This window comes from Odontesthes bonariensis, chromosome 23 (assembly GCF_027942865.1).
Source record: "Odontesthes bonariensis isolate fOdoBon6 chromosome 23, fOdoBon6.hap1, whole genome shotgun sequence".
In the NCBI taxonomy this organism is placed as follows: Eukaryota; Metazoa; Chordata; class Actinopteri; order Atheriniformes; family Atherinopsidae; genus Odontesthes; species Odontesthes bonariensis.
The window spans coordinates 4248005-4270247 of record NC_134528.1 but is presented as its reverse complement, the minus strand read 5'-3'; the positions used below and the strand labels follow the sequence as shown (position 1 = coordinate 4270247).

At 49.2% G+C, this 22243-nt stretch overlaps 1 protein-coding gene across 2 annotated transcripts; it reads left to right on the top strand.

The window, feature by feature from the left end:
• Nucleotides 1–2224: 2224 nt before the first annotated feature.
• a1cf (apobec1 complementation factor) lies at nt 2225–20737 on the top strand. 2 transcript variants are annotated; one of them, XM_075457375.1, is made up of 12 exons: nt 2225–2326; nt 2461–2595; nt 2676–2806; nt 3326–3564; nt 3931–4095; nt 4231–4328; nt 5903–6040; nt 11145–11289; nt 11937–12157; nt 14066–14202; nt 15288–15442; nt 20589–20737. In XM_075457375.1, exons 1-12 carry the CDS (start codon nt 2225–2227, stop codon nt 20735–20737), a joined length of 1815 nt encoding a protein of 604 aa, XP_075313490.1. The 2 variants fall into 2 exon arrangements, with proteins under 2 accessions (XP_075313490.1, XP_075313489.1); XM_075457374.1 differs by having other exon boundaries at nt 11913–12157.
• The last annotated feature ends 1506 nt before the right edge of the window (nt 20738–22243 follow it).

Genomic DNA, 22243 nt, shown 5'->3' with positions numbered 1-22243 from the left:
AACAGGCTGCAAACCGGCTGCTAAAAGGCTGCAAACAGGCTGCAAACCGGCTGCTAACAGGCTGCTAACAGGCTACTAACAGTCTGCACAAAGGCTGCTAACAGGCTGCAAACAGGCTGCTAACAGGCTGCTAACAGTCATCTCTGACCTGACGGGGAAGTTAAAGCAGCTCAGGGGCAGCTGCTCTGCTTTGTTCTGTTTGCAATAATTACTCATGTCTGGATTTGTCTTTTTAACTATATAAACTTGTTAGAAATAAGCAAAGGAAACAGCATCAAAGTGCAGCAGTGATTCTGATTAAATCAGACAGATGTCCTCTGTCCTCTGTTCGCTGCTTTTAAGCTGATGCACATGGAGATTCAGGCTGGAGGATTTCCTCTGGCTCCTCTTTGGAAGGAGCGGTTCCCAGAGCTTCAGCTGGAAGTCTCAGCCTGTCCACAGCCTGTCCACAGCCTTTCCACAGCAGCCTTTCCACAGCAGCCTTTCCACAGCAGCCTTTCCACAGCAGCCTGTCCACAGCAGCCTGTCCACAGCAGCCTGTCCACAGCAGCCTGTCCACAGCAGCCTGTCCACAGCCTGTCCACAGCAGCCTGTCCACAGCAGCCTGTCCACAGCAGCCTGTCCACAGCCTGTCCACAGCCTTTCCACAGCAGCCTGTCCACAGCAGCCTGTCCACAGCAGCCTGTCCACAACAGCCTGTCCACAGCAGCCTGTCCACAGCCTCTGTCAATGATTGCTGAGCAGACCTTGACCTCTTTGCTGTTGTTGGGAGCAGAAAAACAGGCCGAGGCCAGCGGCTCTGTGGGAGCTGAGGCTGCTCACAGGTCCACGTGTTCAGGGACAGCTTCCAGATATCTCACACCAGGGTGTTTACACGGAGTTCCCTCCTTTATCCGAAGAAACGTGAAGCGGGTTCAGAACTCAATACTCTGACAGAGATGAAGAATTGGGACATATGAGGGCACTGGAATATTTTCTGCTAATGTCCCCTGGTCTCTGAGTCGCAGTGTGCTTTGTTTGCTCTGTCTGGAACATCATGTTCCTCAGTGTTGCCCCCATTCAGGGCTGAGAGAGAGAGGGGCTTTAAGTCTGAGGACTATGGGAACAACCTGCAGGCTGCAGGACTTCTGTCCCATCAGGGATCTGTCCCTGCTCTGCCTCCAGCACTGAGATGCTCAGAAAGACGTGTCCAGAGTATCTGTCCATGTTCAGAGTATCTGTCCACCTCCAGAGTATCTGTCCACGTTCAGAGTATCTGTCCACGTCCGGAGTATCTGTCCACATTCAGAGTATCTGTCCACGATCGGAGTATCTGTCCACGTTCGGAGTATCTGTCCACATTCAGAGTATCTGTCCACGTCCGGAGTATCTGTCCACATTCAGAGTATCTGTCCACGTTCAGAGTATCTGTCCACGTTCGGAGTATCTGTCCACATTCAGAGTATCTGTCCACGTCCGGAGTATCAGTCCACATTCAGAGTATCTGTCCACGTTCGGAGTATCTGTCCACATTCAGAGTATCTGTCCACGTCCGGAGTATCTGTCCACGTTCAGAGTATCTGTCCATGTCCGGAGTATCTGTCCACGTTCAGAGTATCTGTCCACGTCCGGAGTATCTGTCCACATTCAGAGTATCTGTCCACGTCCGGAGTATCTGTCCACGTTCAGAGTATCTGTCCACGTCCGGAGTATCTGTCCACATTCAGAGTATCTGTCCACGTTCGGAGTATCTGTCCACGTCCAGAGTATCTGTCCACGTCCAGAGTATCTGTCCACGTTCGGAGTATCTGTCCACGTCCAGAGTATCTGTCCACGTCCAGAGTATCTGTCCACGTTCGGAGTATCTGTCCACGTTCGGAGTATCTGTCCACGTTCGGAGTATCTGTCCACGTTCAGAGTATCTGTCCACGTCCAGAGGTCAGAACGCTCCTGTGACATTATTCTGCAGGAAACACTGTCGGCCTCCTTCTGGTAAAAATAGAGTTTTTAACCATTTTAATATGTTGATAAAATGTAATAAAAAGGAATCTTTTTGAGAAAGTATTTCCAGGTGAAAACAAATGATCTAAATGTGTCGGATTAATGAACCCAGATGAGGTTAAACTGTGGATCTGAGCAGGTCCAGACTCGGGGACGGGTCCACACAGCCTGAGGTTCTGTTCTCTGTTGTTTCCAGTGAGCTCCCCTAATTTCCCTGATTTCGTATCGCTGTTAATCACACCCAATGGAACCCAATCAGAAAGAAGGTGGGGACGGGCTGGCGGGGACACAGAAGGAGGCGGCGCTTCGGGAGCTGATGCAGCAAACCGGATACCAGCTGCGACAGGTGAGAACAGAACCAGGCTCAGAAACAGAACCGGGCTCTGAACCGGGTCCAGCTCTGGACAGAACTTGGCCCTTCAGAGCATCTTTTCATCCTGTTTCTCATCCTGATTGTTGTCATTATTCTGTGTTTTTCAGGAGAACGGCCAGCGGCGGTACGGCGGCCCCCCGCCCGGCTGGGACGGCCCACCGCCTGAGAGAGGCAGCGAGATCTTTGTGGGGAAACTCCCCAGAGATCTGTTTGAAGATGAGCTGGTTCCGCTGTGTGAGAAGGTGAGAGGAGGGTGGTGTTACCGCTGGCTGCTGCACCGTGCTACGTCCTGTTCTCACTTCTTCTTACGTCCCTGCTGCAGTTTGGAAAGATCTACGAGGTGAGGATGATGATGGACTTCAATGGGAACAACAGAGGCTACGCCTTCGTCACCTTCAGCACCAAACAGGAGGCCAAAGCAGCCATGAAGCAGCTCAACAACTATGAGATCAGGTCAGGATGTGCTGGCAGCAAAGCTTTAAACCTGCTGGACAGCCTGCCATGTCTGGTGTCCAGGTGTGGATCCCACCTGTCTGAGAGAACAGCTGGAGGAGCTGCCAACCAACCACAGAGTCTCTTATTAACACCCTGCCAACCAGTTAGAGCTCTACTAACATCCAATAAACAACCAGCCAAGCTTCACAGCCACAGAAATATGAATCCATCCCTCCAGCTCCTGCACAAGTTAAACACATTAAATATTGTGATATGTATATATATATATATATATATGATATGTGCATGAAGTGTGCACACAAGCATTCATGTTGTCCAGTTTGTTGGTGCATCTGCAGCTCAGCTGGCAGCCGCTGAATGTGTTCCTCAGATTATTGTCGAGGAAAAGTGCTGCATGCCGTAGGCAGATGATGAATCCATCTGAAACACATCATTCCCAGACATGTTCACAGAGGAACAACTTCATCAGTTTTAGGAGGCCTCAGCCTTTGTGTTAACGTGAGTTTCTGCTGTCAGGAACGGCCGCCTCCTCGGCGTTTGCGCCAGCGTTGATAACTGTCGTCTGTTCGTGGGCGGGATCCCCAAAACCAAGAAGCGTGAGGAGATCCTGACGGAGATGAAGAAGGTCACCGACGGGGTCGTGGACGTCATCGTGTACCCGAGCGCCGCCGACAAGTCCAAGAACCGAGGCTTCGCCTTCGTGGAGTACGAGAGTCATCGCGCAGCCGCCATGGCCCGACGCAAACTGCTGCCAGGTGAGCGCCGAGTATTCATCTGAGACGCCATTGGTCTCACCACACCATGGTGTTAATGTAAATGTGATGATCAGGGCATCATGAAGACATAAAGCAGTCAGCACTTTAACCCCGGCCCTGTCAAAGTGTCAAATTCCTCTGAGAAGCAAACAAACACGATCATAAAAGCTGTTTTATCACCAGCCAATCACAGCCCGACTTACCGGGTCAGTGTCCAATAGAGGACCAGCTCTAGTGACCCAGATGATAAGATAACTCATGTATGATGAAGGGAGTGTTATGATCCCAGTTATCAGAAACAGCTGTAAAGACATTAAAACTTCCTGAAGCTCAGATCAGACACCTGTCCCCTGTCTTCTGTCTCAGGTCGCATCCAGCTGTGGGGGCACGCCATCGCAGTGGACTGGGCGGAGCCTGAGGTGGAGGTTGATGAGGATACCATGGCAACAGTCAAGATTCTGTACGTGAGGAATCTGATGCTGCAGACCACGGAGGAAACCATCGAGAAGGAGTTCAACAACCTGAAACCAGGTGCAGCAACACGGAACAGTATCAGGCTGACGGTTTCTGTTTGAAAAATAAATCCTGAATATTCAAACAGGAAACTGGGAGTAAAGGTTTTAAACTCACCATGAAACAATTAGAAAACAGATGTTTGTGTTGCAGGCGCAGTGGAGCGCGTGAAGAAGATCAGAGACTACGCCTTCGTCCATTTCACCCAGAGAGAAGACGCCGTCAACGCCATGAACGCTCTCAACGGGAAGGTCAGCAGTTCCCTCCATCACTCTGTTAGTCTCCTGCCATCAGACCAACGCTGTCAGGGATTATAAGACACAAAATAATGATCACCAAGTCTGCTGGCTGTCCTGAGCGTGCACGAGGCGACTGTGGAGAGGAAAAACAGGAATAAACCTCCATCAGAACCAGAACCAGGAACCATCTGCCTGGACCAGCTGGGGGCTGAGGGGACAGGAAAGAGGGGACAACAAGCACCGTAACACCAGGCCAGGGACACCTGCTGAGAGAGAAACACAAGTTAATGACAACAATGATGTCACATGTACATGGAGAGGTGCATCATGGGAGCTCCCCCAGCAGGCTGGGCCTATAGCAGCAGAACTATGGGATGTTTCAGGGTCACCTGAGCCATCCCTGACTATAAGCTTTATCAGGAAGGAAAGTTTTAAGTGAGTCAGAGGACAGATCCTGGTCAGAAATAACTCCAAGGTTCCTCACTGTAGGACCAGAAGCCGAGGAAATACCATCTATAGTAACTATAGAACCAGACCTGAAGCGCTCAGGTCCAAAGATAACGACTTCAGTTTGTCTTTTAGAAGCAGACAGTTCTGAGTCATCCAGGTCTTTATGTCTTTAAGACATGCTTGTAGTCTGACCAACCTATTGGGTTCATCTGGTTTTATAGATAAGTACAGCTGAGTATCATCAGCATAGCAATGGAAATTTATGCCATGCTGTCTAATAATGTTACCTAATGGAAGCATGTATAAAGTGAAAAGAATCGGTCCAAGCACAGAACCCTGAGGAACTCCATGACTTACTCTGGTGTGTGAGGAAGATTCTTCATTTACAAGAACAAACTGAAATCTATCAGATAAATATGACTTAAACCAGCCTAATGCAGTTCCTTTAATCCCAATAACATGTTCAAGTCTGTGTAATAAGATACTGTGATCGACCGTATCAAATGCAGCACTGAGATCCAACAGGACAAGCACAGACACAAGTCCGCTATCAGAGGCTAAGAGGAGATCATTGGTAACTTTCAGCAGTGCAGTTTCTGTGCTATGATGCACTCTGAATCCTGACTGAAACTCTTCAAACAGATTATTTCTGTGGAAATGATCACAAAGCTGAGCTGCAACTATTTTTTCAAGAACTTTAGACATAAAAGGGAGATTGGATATAGGTCTATAATGAGCCAACACTTCTGAATCAAGAGTATGTTTTTTAAGTTAAAAGGGCTGAGGTACATATCCTGTCAACAAAGACAGACTGATCAAATCCAATATGGAAGTATTGATTAAGGGGAAAACCTCCCTGAACAGTCTGGTTGGGATTGGGGGAGTTTGAGAGGTTTGAGATGTTTGACATTTTAACATAAATCCCTTATTCTACAGCAAGAAAACCATTTTCTTGCTGTAGAATAAGGGATTTATCATTTAAACTCAGTCAGGTGACGTGGGCGCTGCACCTCCATCCAACCGCTTCATAAACATCCATCAGCTGCTCTGGGTTCAGGACTCATTCTGATGTTACGTCCTGGTTCTGTAGCACACGGTGGAAATGTGTGTGAGGCTAACCTCCATCCTCCCTGCAGGTGCTGGATGGCTCTCCCATCGAGGTGACTCTGGCCAAGCCGGTGGACAAGGACAGTTACGTTCGGTACACCAGAGGGACCGGAGGAAGAGGAGGCTCTCTGGTGCAGACGGACTACACCGCCTACACCCTGGGACAGGTACCGCAGACACCCCGACTCCCACAGAAACATCTGGCACAGCAGGGGCTCACACAGAAACATCTGGCACAGCAGGAGCTCACACAGAAACATCTGGCACAGCAGGGGCTCACACAGAAACATCTGGCACAGCAGGGGCTCACACAGAAACATCTGGCACAGCAGGCGCTCACACAGAAACATCTGGCACAGCAGGGGCTCACACAGAAACATCTGGCACAGCAGGTGTTCACACAAAAACATCTGGCACAGCAGGCGCTCACACAAAAACATCTGGCACAGCAGGCGCTCACACAGAAACATCTGGCACAGCAGGAGCTCACACAAAAACATCTGGCACAGCAGGAGCTCACACAGAAACATCTGGCACAGCAGGTGTTCACACAGAAACATCTGGCACAGCAGGCGCTCACACAAAAACATCTGGCACAGCAGGCGCTCACACAGAAACATCTGGCACAGCAGGAGCTCACACAGAAACATCTGGCACAGCAGGTGTTCACACAGAAACATCTGGCACAGCAGGAGCTCTTACAGAGAAACATCTGGCACAGCAGGCGCTCACACAGAAACATCTGGCACAGCAGGAGCTCTTACAGAGAAACATCTGGCACAGCAGGTGTTCACACAGAAACATCTGGCACAGCAGGGGCTCACACAGAAACATCTGGCACAGCAGGCGCTCACACAAAAACATCTGGCACAGCAGGCGCTCACACAGAAACATCTGGCACAGCAGGAGCTCTTACAGAGAAACATCTGGCACAGCAGGCGCTCACAAAAAAACATCTGGCACAGCAGGGGCTCACACAGAAACATCTGGCACAGCAGGAGCTCACACAGAAACATCTGGCACAGCAGGCGCTCACACAAAAACATCTGGCACAGCAGGCGCTCACACAGAAACATCTGGCACAGCAGGAGCTCACACAGAAACATCTGGCACAGCAGGCGCTCACACAGAAACACTGGCACAGCAGGAGCTCTTACAGAGAAACATCTGGCACAGCAGGGGCTCACAAAAAAACATCTGGCACAGCAGGGGCTCACAAAAAAACATCTGGCACAGCAGGGGCTCACACAGAAAAATCTGGCACAGCAGGAGCTCACACAGAAACATCTGGCACAGCAGGTGTTCACACAAAAACATCTGGCACAGCAGGCGCTCACACAAAAACATCTGGCACAGCAGGCGCTCACACAGAAACATCTGGCACAGCAGGTGTTCACACAGAAACATCTGGCACAGCAGGAGCTCACACAGAAACATCTGGCACAGCAGGGGCTCACACAGAAACATCTGGCACAGCAGGTGTTCACACAAAAACATCTGGCACAGCAGGCGCTCACACAAAAACATCTGGCACAGCAGGCGCTCACACAGAAACATCTGGCACAGCAGGGGCTCACACAGAAACATCTGGCACAGCAGGCGCTCACACAGAAACATCTGGCACAGCAGGGGCTCACACAGAAACATCTGGCACAGCAGGGACTCACACAGAAACATCTGGCACAGCAGGAGCTCTTACAGAAACATCTGGCACAGCAGGAGCTCTTACAGAGAAACATCTGGCACAGCAGGCGCTCACACAGAAACATCTGGCACAGCAGGAGCTCTTACAGAGAAACATCTGGCACAGCAGGCGCTCACACAGAAACATCTGGCACAGCAGGCGCTCACACAGAAACATCTGGCACAGCAGGAGCTCTTACAGAGAAACATCTGGCACAGCAGGCGCTCACAAAAAAACATCTGGCACAGCAGGGGCTCACACAGAAACATCTGGCACAGCAGGAGCTCACACAGAAACATCTGGCACAGCAGGGGCTCACACAGAAACATCTGGCACAGCAGGAGCTCACACAGAAACACTGGCACAGCAGGAGCTCTTACAGAGAAACATCTGGCACAGCAGGCGCTCACACAGAAACATCTGGCACAGCAGGCGCTCACACAGAAACATCTGGCACAGCAGGAGCTCTTACAGAGAAACATCTGGCACAGCAGGCGCTCACACAGAAACATCTGGCACAGCAGGAGCTCTTACAGAGAAACATATACATATATACATATACAGAGTCAGATTAACCTTTAATTAGTGCATAATTTAAGTCAAACAGAATAATGTCAGCATCATTATGGGGTATAATGTATATATTTATTTATGTTTGCTTCAACGTAATTAAATATACGATCCATTAGTCAAGCAAACTTGATTGGAACAACAGCGGACTATTTTAGGAAACTCCTACGACAGGTCTGGATCACTCGTAAATTCTGTTCGTACCTGAAAGAAAACCTCCATTCATCCATCCATCATCTTCCGCTGGTCCGGGGATCGGGTCGCGGGGGCAGCAGCTTGAGCAGAGAGACCCTGACGTCCCTGTCCCCGGCCACTTCCTCCAGCTCTTCTGGGGGGACCCCGAGGCGTTCCCAGGCCAGCCGAGAGACATAGTCTCTCCAACGTGTCCTGGGTCTTCCCCGGGGCCTCCTCCCAGTGGGACGGGCCCGGAACACCTCACCAGGGAGGCGTCCAGGAGGCATTCTCACCAGATGCCCGAGCCACCTCATCTGACTCCTCTGGATGCGGAGGAGCAGCGGTTCTACTCCGAGCCCCTCCCGGATGACCGAGCTTCTCACCCTATCTCTAAGGGAGAGCCCAGACACCCTGCGGAGGAAACTCATTTCGGCCGCTTGTATTCGCGATCTCGTTCTTTCGGTCACTATCCACAGCTCGTGACCATAGGTGAGGGTAGGAACATAGACTGACCGGTAAATCGAGAGCTTGGCCTTCTGGCTCAGCTCCTTCTTCACCACGACGGGCCGGTGCAGAGCCCGCATCACTGCAGACGCCGCACCGATCCGTCTGTCAATCTCCTGCTCCATTCGTCCCTCACTCGTGAACAAGACCCCGAGATACTTCAACTCCTCCACTAGGGGAAGGATCTCATTCCCGACCCGGAGAGGGCATTCCACCCTTTTCCGGCCGAGGACCATGGTCTCAGATTTGGAGGTGCTGATTCTCATCCCAGCCGCTTCACACTCGGCTGCAAACCGCTCCAGTGAGAGCTGAAGGTCACGGCCCGACGATGCCAACAGAACCACATCGTCCGCAAAAAGCAGAGACCCGATTCTGAGGTCGCCAAACCGGACCCCCTCAACGCCCTGGCTGCGCCTAGAAATTCTGTCCATAAAAATTATGAACAGAATCGGTGACAAAGGGCAGCCCTGACGGAGTCCAACTCTCACAGGAAACATGTCCGACTTACTGCCGGCAATGCGGACCAAACTCTGACACCGGTCATACAGAGACCAAACAGCCCATATCAAGGACTCCGGCACCCCATACTCCCGGAGCACCCCCCACAAGAGTCCCCGAGGGACACGGTTGAACGCCTTCTCCAAGTCCACAAAACACATGTAGACCGGTTGGGCGAACTCCCATGCACCCTCCAGGATCCTGCGGAGGGTATAGAGCTGGTCCACTGTTCCACGGCCAGGACGAAAACCACACTGCACCTCCTGAATCCGAAAACCTAAAATACGAAAAGATTGGTGAATGAGCAAATTCTCTTAAATCACTCGTACGGACGAGTTAAGAATGAATCTGTGCGTACGAACGGTTGTTGCATGAGGCCCAATGAGTCCACCATGAACTCCTCTGGATACCAAAGTGTTCTGGAGTCAGATGTGAGGCCGTCTGCCCCTTCTGTTGCCCCCAGTGTGGGCAGCTCAGGTGGGACCAGTATGGAACCATGTCTTTAGCTCGTTTTTACCCACATGTTAGCCACATGTTAGCCACACATGTAAATGTAATGATAACAGGACCCAATGAGGTCAGTGGGGCTGAGCTGGTTCAGCTGTCACATGAACAGATGAGCCCCACTGAGGGGAACCAGAAGGAAAAAGCTCCGTCCAGCTGATTTAACAGAGTTTAGGATGAGTCAGAGGAGTCAGAGGGGTCAGATGTTTTCGTTCTGCTGCTCGTCTGCTTCAGCAAACACCAAAGTGAACTCAGACTGCAGCGGTGACATGAAACTGGATTCCCCTGAAACTCTGCGCCTGTGCCGAGTCACTGATAACAGAGGAGATAACCAGCCTGCAGCGACCTGAAGGGTAACGTCCACAAAGTGGCCGAGCGGCTCCGCCCCGTGGACATGGCGCAGCTCCAGGGTCATTTACAGGAAGTGACCCGGACATTTAGGTGGGCCCAGTGCATGCTGGGAGGGCCTGTGCAGCCGTCACATCCGCTGTTACTCTCTCTGGTGTCTCTTTGTGGTTATTTTGAGTTATTTTCAGTTATTTTGAATAAGTTTGAGTTATTTTGAGTTATTTTGAGTTATTTTGAATTATTTTGAGTTATTTTGTTTTTAGTTATTTTGGGTTATTTTTAGTTATTTTGAACACGTTTGAGTTATTTTGGGTTATTTTTAGTTATTTTGAACACGTTTGAGTTATTTTGGGTTATTTTTAGTTATTTTGAACACGTTTGAGTTATTTTGGGTTATTTTTAGTTATTTTGAATAAGTTTGAGTTATTTTGAGTTATTTTGAATTATTTTGAGTTATTTTTTTTTAGTTATTTTGAATTATTTTGAGTTATTTTGAGTAAGTTTGAGTAAGTTTTTTTAATCATTCTCTGAGCTGTTGACCATGAGCCTGATTGGTTAATATCTGTCAGTTATTTGGTTGAACTCCGCGGCTCTGAACTGTCATGATGGCGCTACAGGAACCTCAGACGGGTTCAGGAACCTCAGACGGGTTCATCCTCTGTGGAAGATCTCCGTCATTGGGTTAAACTTTGACCTGTGGGGGTGGTCCTGTGGCGTAGTGGGCTGAACAGGCGCCCCATGTACAGAGGCTATAGTCCTCGCTGCAGCTGGCCCTGGTTCGAGTCCCGTATCGGACAGCCCTGTGCTGCATGTTGTTCCCCCTCTCTCTGGCCCTCCTTCCTGTCTCTCTACATTGTCCTATCTAATAAAGGCATAAAAAGCCCCAAAACATAATTAAAAAAAAAAAAAAAAAACTTTGACCTGTGAAGACGAGCCTTTTCAAAGTGTCTGAATGAGTCTGAATGAGCGTGCACGCCCTCCTCCTGCAGGTGTACGACCCCTCGGCGGCCTACCTGGGCGCGCCCGTGTTTTACGCCCCGCAGGCCTACGCTGCCATACCGGGCCAGTTCCGGTTCCCTGCAGCCAAAGCCCCCGTCGGAGGTCGAGGTTTGATCCGGACGCCGTCTGTTCGAGGTGAGGACGCACGCTGTCACACACGAAGAATTCAAACTGCAGCAGTAGCTGAAATCTGCTGAAAAGCCAGAAGCTCCGAATCTGATTGAATCAAACGTGAAATGTTTGAGGGTTTCCATGACAACATCGACTTTCAACACAATCAAAAAGATTTCTGAGGATGAGCTGACTGTTTCCGAAGCCCCGCCCCTTTACACAGACTGTCCAATCACAGCTCAGCTGCAGGATTCTCTGCATTTAAAACCCAGAACACGTTCTAACGTGGTCACCTGTGACAGGTGTGACTGGGACAGGGAGGGGCGGGGCTTTGGAAACCTCAGGCTCATCAGACGCGACTCGGATGAATCTCCCAAATCTAAAGAATGAGGCTTAAAAATCAGAAAAGTTTGTTTTTGTTCAGCAGGAATCAGGAAAGAACCGCTGAATCACACCTGAAGCTTCGCTGTAAATTCAGCCAAAAGAATAACAAATAGAAAATGGAACCATCCAGATCAGCAGACATGCTGTTACCATGGCTACCACTGTTCTCTCTCTGATTGGATAATTTTGTGACTGTGTGATTCTTCTTCCCGGCTGATTTCCGGTGATTTGATTGATTTCACTGCCTTTTCGGTCTCCTGTAGAAATTTACATGACTGTACCTGTAGGGGCTGCGGGGGTGCGGGGGCTGGGTGGGCGGGGCTACCTGGCCTATGCTGCTGGGGGCGGAGCCATGGGACGGGGCGGAGGCGGCGGAGCCTCCTTCGGCCTGAAGGCGGACAAGCAGGCGGAGGAGAAGCTGTACGACCTGCTCCCCGGGATGGAGCTGACCCCCATGAGCCCTGCTGCCATGAGCCTGAAGGCCACCGCCATCAAACCAGCCACACAGGTAACCTCTGCTTGTAGCTCCGCCCATTTTCTGAGTAAGAACACTGAAGTCGATGCTGACCTTTCTGATGTACACTGAACGCACCACATGTTTCCTCTGATAAAGGGGGCAGTGAAGGCAGCACTGATGCACACGATCAGCCATAACATTATGACCACTGCGTCTCTGGGATGTATCAGGCAGAGAGTGAACACACTGGTGTGTTGGAGGCAGGAAAAGGCTGGACTGGAACTATAGAAGAGCAAAGTTCAGATAGAAAAGTGTCAGTTTGTTGCATGTGAGGCAGATCAGCTGCAGGTCAGCTGCAGAACAGCTGCAGGTCAGCTGCAGGTCAGCTGCAGAACAGCTGCAGAACAGCTGCAGGTCAGCTGCAGAACAGCTGCAGAACAGCTGCAGAACAGCTGCAGGTCAGCTGCAGAACAGCTGCAGAACAGCTGCAGGTCAGCTGCAGAACAGCTGCAGAACAGCTGCAGAACAGCTGCAGGTCAGCTGCAGGTCAGCTGCAGGTCAGCTGCAGAACAGCTGCAGGTCAGCTGCAGAACAGCTGCAGAACATCTGCAGGTCAGCTGCAGAACAGCTGCAGAACAGCTGCAGGTCAGCTGCAGGTCAGCTGCAGAACAGCTGTAGAACAGCTGCAGGTCAGCTGCAGAACATCTGCAGGTCAGCTGCAGAACAGCTGCAGAACAGCTGCAGGTCAGCTGCAGAACAGCTGCAGGTCAGCTGCAGGTCAGCTGCAGAACATCTGCAGGTCAGCTGCAGAACAGCTGCAGAACAGCTGCAGGTCAGCTGCAGGTCAGCTGCAGAACAGCTGCAGGTCAGCTGCAGGTCAGCTGCAGAACAGCTGCAGGTCAGCTGCAGGTCAGCTGCAGATCGGCTGCAGAACAGCTGCAGAACAGCTGCAGGTCAGCTGCAGGTCAGCTGCAGAACAGCTGCAGGTCAGCTGCAGGTCAGCTGCAGAACAGCTGCAGATCGGCTGCAGAACAGCTGCAGATCGGCTGCAGGTCAGCTGCAGGTCAGCTGCAGAACGGCTGCAGAACAGCTGCAGAACAGCTGCAGAACAGCTGCAGAACAGCTGCAGAACAGCTGCAGGTCAGCTGCAGGTCAGCTGCAGAACAGCTGCAGGTCAGCTGCAGGTCAGCTGCAGAACAGCTGCAGAACAGCTGCAGAACAGCTGCAGAACAGCTGCAGAACAGCTGCAGGTCAGCTGCAGGTCAGCTGCAGAACAGCTGCAGAACAGCTGCAGGTCAGCTGCAGAACGGCTGCAGAACGGCTGCAGATCGGCTGCAGAACGGCTGCAGGACAGCTGCAGGTCAGCTGCAGGTCAGCTGCAGATCACTCAGGGCTCTGACTTTTGTGCAAAGTAGGACCTGGTGTGGGACAGGAAAGCTCAGCTGCAAACCCGAGGAAACCAGCTCTGTGTCATGAAACAGGAAGTAAAGTTCACCAGAACGGTCTGAGGAACGCAACGATGAGTTCAAGGCCTCCAAATTCCCCAGATCTCAGTCCAAAGTGCAACACATGGAGGTTCTGCCTTACAGGACTTACAGGTTCTGATGACCTGGTACCAGACTCCACCGCTGACCTCAGAGGTTTGATGACTGAAGGCATATTTTACATTAATAACTCTGTTAGGTGGTCATAATGTTATGGCTGACTGCGTACACCTGAGCAGCGTTCAGCCTCTGCAGCCTCGTCTCCATCAGCAGGGTTTCCTTCCTCCATCAGCAGGGTTTCCTTCCTCCTTCAGCAGGGTTTCCTTCCTCCATCAGCAGGGTTTCCTTCCTCCATCAGCAGGGTTTCCTTCCTCCATCAGCAGGGTTTCCTTCCTCCATCAGCTTCAACACGCTGACATGGAACCCTCTCTGTGATTAAACGGATTAAACTGAGTTGTAACTGTGTTGGTTTCAGGTTCTGGAGGAGCTGTGTCAGAAGAATAACTGGGGCCAACCCGTTTATCAGCTGCACTCCGCCATCAGCCCAGACCAGAGGCAACTCTTCCTCTACAAGATCACCATCCCAGCCCTGGCCACGCAGTACCCCAACGTGTGAGTGGCAACATTCTGAAAGTAGCATCGCTCACACGGTGAAATTTATCTTCTGAGGTTGGATTTGCTGAGTTTTAGGACCTGGTGATGTAAAACTAAGAAGTGAAACGAGCATCAGCTGGAGCTCATAGGTCACAGAGCCTTCAGTGCAGCCGCGGCGTTTCAGAGACAACACGGGAAGCCGGGCAGCCTCTCCCATTCTCTGGCCAAACTGCTACATCTTCAATGTTAAATTGACGATAAAACAGTTATTCACAAAACACAAGATACGCCCAATACTGCATTTACTTTCATAACTACAACATGTTGTCCCGTAGCTTAATGAAGTGATTTGTTCTGAAATGGCCGCCGTTCACTGAGGAAATTACGTTATGAAGCCGCCACTAACAGCCGGGCTTCCGAGCCGAGGGCTGCCCGGCTTCAGGAGGGGGCGGGAGAGTCAAGTTTTTTTCTACAATTCTAGGTCATCATTGGCTAAATCGACAAAAACTCATCACTTCCGAGGCTGCGCGGCGTCTCTGGGGGTAGATTAGACGTGGGCGCGTCAATATGAGGGGCTGTGTCGGGATGATTGGAGTCAGTGTTTGTCCATCATGAGAGATCTTGTGGGAGCCGAACTTTTAAGCGGGGAGAAGCACGCTGGAACTTCAGTCCCAAAGCGGATACCAAAGACACTGGTTTCTGTGAAAGTGCTGTAATACTTTTAGTTGTTTCTTTCCAGAATTCATGCTGCCCATTCACAAATGTTACCTTTTTTAAGAATACTTACCACCACCATCAAACTCTAAGTATTCATTATGACTCCACAGATTCTGATCCAGCCATTTACAGGCCTTAGATTCCATCATACTTGATTTTGGCCTTGCTGTGTGAATTTTCAAAGTCTCTACCTTCTTTCTGTGTATTTGCTGGGCATACTTGTCATACTAGACACAGCTATGTTATAACTAATTCTTTTTAACTTTGCTATCTTCTGCTTTGGGATGGCACGAGCCACTACAGCCCTGAACGCGTAATATGGGCTTCCCCTGTTTTAAAAGTCAGCAGCCGCCTCTGCTTCAGTGATGATGTGTGTCTCTCTGCAGCCACCCCTTCACTCCTGCCAAGCTGTGCGCAGCCATAGAGGAAGCGAAGGTGCACGCGGCCGAGCACACGCTGCAGACCCTGGGCCTGCAGACAGAGGGCGCCGCCGACGCCAGCTGCGCTCCTGCAGCCGCCGTGGCCTCAGTCACCTTCCCAGGTACGTGAAGGTCCACACCCAGGTATGTGATGTGTCTCTGAGTCTCTGTTGTGTCTCCTCAGGCTACTTTAAGTCTCTTTTGTGTCTCCTCAGGCTACTCTGAGTCTCTGTTGTGTCTCCTCAGGCTACTCTGAGTCTCTTTTGTGTCTCCTCAGGCTACTCTGAGTCTCTTTTGTGTCTCCTCAGGCTACTTTGAGTCTCTTTTGTGTCTCCTCAGGCTATTTTAAGTCTCTATTGTGTCTCCTCAGGCTACTTTAAGTCTCTTTTGTGTCTCCTCAGGCTACTCTGAGTCTCTTTTGTGTCTCCTCAGGCTACTTTAGGTCTCTTTTGTGTCTCCTCAGGCTACTTTAAGTCTCTTTTGTGTCTCCTCAGGCTATTTTAAGTCTCTATTGTGTCTCCTCAGGCTACTCTGAGTCTCTGTTGTGTCTCCTCAGGCTACTTTAGGTCTCTTTTGTGTCTCCCCAGGCTACTTTAAGTCTCTTTTGTGTCTCCTCAGGCTACTTTAGGTCTCTTTTGTGTCTCCTCAGGCTACTCTGAGTCTCTTTTGTGTCTCCTCAGGCTACTTTGAGTCTCTTTTGTGTCTCCTCGGGCTACTTTAAGTCTCTTTTGTGTCTCCTCAGGCTACTTTAAGTCTCTTTTGTGTCTCCTCAGGCTACTTTAAGTCTCTTTTGTGTCTCCTCAGGCTATTTTAGGTCTCTTTTGTGTCTCCTCAGGCTACTTTAGGTCTCTTTTGTGTCTCCTCAGGCTACTCTGAGTCTCTTTTGTGTCTCCTCAGGCTATTTTAGGTCTCTTTTGTGTCTCCTCAGGCTACTTTAGGTCTCTTTTGTGTCTCCTCAGGCTACTCTGAGTCTCTTTTGTGTCTCCTCAGGCTACTTTAGGTCTCTTTTGTGTCTCCTCAGGCTACTTTAAGTCTCTTTTGTGTCTCCTCGGGCTACTTTAAGTCTCTTTTGTGTCTCCTCAGGCTACTTTGAGTCTCTTTTGTGTCTCCTCAGGCTACTTTAAGTCTCTTTTGTGTCTCCTCGGGCTACTTTAAGTCTCTTTTGTGTCTCCTCGGGCTACTTTAAGTCTCTTTTGTGTCTCCTCAGGCTACTTTGAGTCTCTTTTGTGTCTCCTCGGGCTACTTTAGGTCTCTTTTGTGTCTCCTCAGGCTACTTTAGGTCTCTTTTGTGTCTCCTCAGGCTACTCTGAGTCTCTTTTGTGTCTCCTCAGGCTACTTTAGGTCTCTTTTGTGTCTCCTCAGGCTACTTTAAGTCTCTTTTGTGTCTCCTCGGGCTACTTTAAGTCTCTTTTGTGTCTCCTCAGGCTACTTTGAGTCTCTTTTGTGTCTCCTCAGGCTACTTTAAGTCTCTTTTGTGTCTCCTCAGGCTATTTTAGGTCTCTTTAGTGTCTCCTCAGGCTACTTTAAGTCTCTGTTGTGTCTCCACAGGCTACTTTAAGTCTCTTTTGTGTCTCCTCAGGCTACTTTGAGTCTCTTTTGTGTCTCCTCAGGCTACTTTAAGTCTCTTTTGTGTCTCCTCAGGCTATTTTAGGTCTCTTTTGTGTCTCCTCAGGCTACTTTAGGTCTCTTTTGTGTCTCCTCAGGCTACTTTAAGTCTCTTTTGTGTCTCCTCGGGCTACTTTAAGTCTCTTTTGTGTCTCCTCAGCCTACTTTGAGTCTCTTTTGTGTCTCCTCAGGCTACTTTAAGTCTCTTTTGTGTCTCCTCAGGCTACTTTAAGTCTCTTTTGTGTCTCCTCAGGCTATTTTAGGTCTCTTTTGTGTCTCCTCAGGCTACTTTAGGTCTCTTTTGTGTCTCCTCAGGCTACTCTGAGTCTCTTTTGTGTCTCCTCAGGCTATTTTAGGTCTCCTTTGTGTCTCCTCAGGCTACTTTAGGTCTCTTTTGTGTCTCCTCAGGCTACTCTGAGTCTCTTTTGTGTCTCCTCAGGCTACTTTAGGTCTCTTTTGTGTCTCCTCAGGCTACTTTAAGTCTCTTTTGTGTCTCCTCGGGCTACTTTAAGTCTCTTTTGTGTCTCCTCAGGCTACTTTGAGTCTCTTTTGTGTCTCCTCAGGCTACTTTAAGTCTCTTTTGTGTCTCCTCAGGCTATTTTAGGTCTCTTTAGTGTCTCCTCAGGCTACTTTAAGTCTCTGTTGTGTCTCCACAGGCTACTTTAAGTCTCTTTTGTGTCTCCTCAGGCTACTTTAAGTCTCTTTTGTGTCTCCTCAGGCTACTCTGAGTCTCTGTTGTGTCTCCACAGGCTACTTTAAGTCTCTTTTGTGTCTCCTCAGGCTACTTTGAGTCTCTGTTGTGTCTCCTCAGGCTACTCTGAGTCTCTTTTGTGTCTCCTCAGGCTATTTTAGGTCTCTTTTGTGTCTCCTCAGGCTACTTTAAGTCTCTTTTGTGTCTCCTCAGGCTACTCTGAGTCTCTTTTGTGTCTCCTCAGGCTACTTTAGGTCTCTTTTGTGTCTCCTCAGGCTACTTTAAGTCTCTTTTGTGTCTCCTCAGGCTACTCTGAGTCTCTTTTGTGTCTCCTCAGGCTACTCTGAGTCTCTTTTGTGTCTCCTCAGGCTACTCTGAGTCTCTTTTGTGTCTCCTCAGGCTACTTTAAGTCTCTTTTGTGTCTCCTCAGGCTACTCTGAGTCTCTTTTGTGTCTCCTCAGGCTACTTTGAGTCTCTGTTGTGTCTCCTCAGGCTACTCTGAGTCTCTTTTGTGTCTCCTCAGGCTATTTTAGGTCTCTTTTGTGTCTCCTCAGGCTACTTTAAGTCTCTTTTGTGTCTCCTCAGGCTACTTTGAGTCTCTTTTGTGTCTCCTCAGGCTACTTTGAGTCTCTGTTGTGTCTCCTCAGGCTACTCTGAGTCTCTTTTGTGTCTCCTCAGGCTATTTTAGGTCTCTTTTGTGTCTCCTCAGGCTACTTTAAGTCTCTTTTGTGTCTCCTCAGGCTACTTTGAGTCTCTTTTGTGTCTCCTCAGGCTACTCTGAGTCTCTTTTGTGTCTCCTCAGGCTACTTTAAGTCTCTTTTGTGTCTCCTCAGGCTACTTTAGGTCTCTTTTGTGTCTCCTCAGGCTACTTTGAGTCTCTTTTGTGTCTCCTCAGGCTACTCTGAGTCTCTTTTGTGTCTCCTCAGGCTATTTTAGGTCTCTTTTGTGTCTCCTCAGGCTACTTTAAGTCTCTTTTGTGTCTCCTCAGGCTACTTTGAGTCTCTTTTGTGTCTCCTCAGGCTACTCTGAGTCTCTTTTGTGTCTCCTCAGGCTACTTTAAGTCTCTTTTGTGTCTCCTCAGGCTACTTTGAGTCTCTGTTGTGTCTCCTCAGGCTACTCTGAGTCTCTTTTGTGTCTCCTCAGGCTATTTCAGGTCTCTTTTGTGTCTCCTCAGGCTACTTTAAGTCTCTTTTGTGTCTCCTCAGGCTACTTTAAGTCTCTTTTGTGTCTCCTCAGGCTACTTTAGGTCTCTTTTGTGTCTCCTCAGGCTACTTTGAGTCTCTGTTGTGTCTCCTCAGGCTACTCTGAGTCTCTTTTGTGTCTCCTCAGGCTACTTTAAGTCTCTTTTGTGTCTCCTCAGGCTACTTTAGGTCTCTTTTGTGTCTCCTCAGGCTACTTTGAGTCTCTGTTGTGTCTCCTCAGGCTACTCTGAGTCTCTTTTGTGTCTCCTCAGGCTATTTTAGGTCTCTTTTGTGTCTCCTCAGGCTACTTTAAGTCTCTTTTGTGTCTCCTCAGGCTACTTTGAGTCTCTTTTGTGTCTCCTCAGGCTACTCTGAGTCTCTTTTGTGTCTCCTCAGGCTACTTTAAGTCTCTTTTGTGTCTCCTCAGGCTACTTTAGGTCTCTTTTGTGTCTCCTCAGGCTACTTTGAGTCTCTTTTGTGTCTCCTCAGGCTATTTTAGGTCTCTTTTGTGTCTCCTCAGGCTACTCTGAGTCTCTTTTGTGTCTCCTCAGGCTACTTTAAGTCTCTTTTGTGTCTCCTCGGGCTACTTTAAGTCTCTTTTGTGTCTCCTCAGGCTACTTTGAGTCTCTTTTGTGTCTCCTCAGGCTACTTTAAGTCTCTTTTGTGTCTCCTCAGGCTACTTTAAGTCTCTTTTGTGTCTCCTCAGGCTACTTTAAGTCTCTTTTGTGTCTCCTCAGGCTATTTTAGGTCTCTTTTGTGTCTCCTCAGGCTACTTTAGGTCTCTTTTGTGTCTCCTCAGGCTACTCTGAGTCTCTTTTGTGTCTCCTCAGGCTATTTTAGGTCTCTTTTGTGTCTCCTCAGGCTACTTTAGGTCTCTTTTGTGTCTCCTCAGGCTACTCTGAGTCTCTTTTGTGTCTCCTCAGGCTACTTTACGTCTCTTTTGTGTCTCCTCAGGCTACTTTAAGTCTCTGTTGTGTCTCCACAGGCTACTTTAAGTCTCTTTTGTGTCTCCTCAGGCTACTTTGAGTCTCTTTTGTGTCTCCTCAGGCTACTTTAAGTCTCTTTTGTGTCTCCTCAGGCTACTCTGAGTCTCTGTTGTGTCTCCACAGGCTACTTTAAGTCTCTTTTGTGTCTCCTCAGGCTACTTTGAGTCTCTGTTGTGTCTCCTCAGGCTACTCTGAGTCTCTTTTGTGTCTCCTCAGGCTATTTTAGGTCTCTTTTGTGTCTCCTCAGGCTACTTTAAGTCTCTTTTGTGTCTCCTCAGGCTACTCTGAGTCTCTTTTGTGTCTCCTCAGGCTACTTTAGGTCTCTTTTGTGTCTCCTCAGGCTACTCTGAGTCTCTTTTGTGTCTCCTCAGGCTACTTTAAGTCTCTTTTGTGTCTCCTCAGGCTACTTTAGGTCTCTTTTGTGTCTCCTCAGGCTACTTTGAGTCTCTTTTGTGTCTCCTCAGGCTATTTTAGGTCTCTTTTGTGTCTCCTCAGGCTACTCTGAGTCTCTTTTGTGTCTCCTCAGGCTACTTTAGGTCTCTTTTGTGTCTCCTCAGGCTACTTTGAGTCTCTTTTGTGTCTCCTCAGGCTACTTTAAGTCTCTTTTGTGTCTCCTCAGGCTACTCTGAGTCTCTTTTGTGTCTCCTCAGGCTATTTTAAGTCTCTTTTGTGTCTCCTCAGGCTACTTTAAGTCTCTTTTGTGTCTCCTCAGGCTACTTTAGGTCTCTTTTGTGTCTCCTCAGGCTACTCTGAGTCTCTTTTGTGTCTCCTCAGGCCACTTTAAGTCTCTCTTGTGTCTCCCCAGGCTACGCTCTGGCCAGCTCGGCAGCCTCGGCCTCCCAGCTGAAGCAGGCCGTCTCTCTGGGTCAGGATCTGACCGCCTACACCACCTATGAGGGCTACCCTGCGTTCGCCGTGGCCACGCGCCACACCGACGGTTACGGCGTTTTCTAAAGCTCCGCCTCCCAGAGAGCGCTGAAGCTGCTTTCCTCGAACCGTCGGTGGTGTCGAAGCTTCAGCCGTCTCAGCAGGGGGCTCACAGGGGGACTCTGACTTCCTGCTCCAGTTCCTGCTCCGTCATGTCTCCTCATCCTTTGAATCTGACCTTTATTAAACCAAAGCTAACTAGTGTGAATGCCCCTTTAAGGTGCCCACCAGCTGCTGCTGCTGGGGATCAAACCTGTGAAGGTGTCCCAGAGAGAAAGAGTCCGAACTCCTCAACGCTTTCACAGGAACCAACGGACCCAGAAACAAGTTCTGCACCCGGCACACCACTCACTGCTTTCTCCTTCATCTCACCCCTAATCTCACCCTTCTTTCCTCTTCGGCTCCCCCTTTAATCAGTTATGTGCTCGTGCACGGTTTATTTTGATAGATTTAGCTGCTGACAGACAGCCTGTGATTGGCTGCTGGTTTGATTTAATGAGCCTTATGTTTACTCAGATTGTGTAATTAGATCCTAAATGTAACCCTGACTCATTGTCTCTAAGATAAATGGGATTTGTAGTTTTTTGGAGTATCTTATACTATAAACTGCACAACTTAGTTTTGCACCGTTGTGTCGTTTCTGAACTTTAAAATATAAGAAAGGCAGAAAACATCAGGCAGTTTGAAGCTGTCAGAGGAAACCGGATGGATGTCGTCTTCAGCCGCTCTTTAACACATTAAACTAAAGTTTCAAGTTTTTTTTACAAACAGATGTCCAGTTTACTTTAGAATTCCTGTTTTCCCAGTTAAAAAGCCTGAAAGCTGCAGGTGGACCTGCTGGTCTGCTGAACACCTGAAGGCTTCAGCGGCTGCCTCAAACCTGAACTAAAGAAGGATTTAGTCTTTTTAAACAGAAATAGTTTGGTCATGGATCATGTGACGTCCTCTGAAAACCAGCAGGAGCCTTCAGGGTGTCTTCAGTCTGAAGTGTTTCCACCCAGCATCAGTCCAGATGTGCCTTCATGGTGGGAACACTGAAGCCCGAAGGCCACCTGCTGGTTTTCCTCTTCTATCAGTGTGCTGCATCGCTGCCGCTTCACTTTGTCCAGAACGTCTCTGATCTGTTGATATAAAAGCTAAATGGGCCCCTGAGAGGCCCCTGAGAGGCTCCACGACACCCGGCTTCAGTCATTCGATTATTGCTTCTTCTGTTTGTCGAAAGGTTTGAGCAGAGTTGAGACCCGAGGACCCGTGCTGGCAGAGCCGAGGCCAAAGCAGAGACAGTATTAAAGTGTGTGAAGCACTTAAAACTTATTTTTATACCAGGAAGCCAGACGCTGTTCGTGTCGAGGTGTTTTGAGTTCCTTTTGCCGCCATAATTGACTTGGAAACAGAAACGTGTGAAAGTGAATCAGTAATCTGTTGTGAGAGGATAAAGTTGTGGGCATTCTGGAGGAATTTCATGTGATAAAAGGAAACTGTTTGAGAACTTTTTCATCTTGTTTGACCCATGATCTTAATAAAAAAATAAAG

Coding starts and splice junctions, on each gene's coding strand:
- a1cf (XM_075457374.1), top strand. CDS start 2,225: ATGGAACCCAATCAGAAAGAAGGTGGGGACGGGCTGGCGGGGACACAG. Junction 4,096..4,230: donor GTTCAACAACCTGAAACCAG/GTGCAGCAACAC, acceptor TTTGTGTTGCAG/GCGCAGTGGAGCGCGTGAAG. Junction 6,041..11,144: donor CCGCCTACACCCTGGGACAG/GTACCGCAGACA, acceptor CTCCTCCTGCAG/GTGTACGACCCCTCGGCGGC.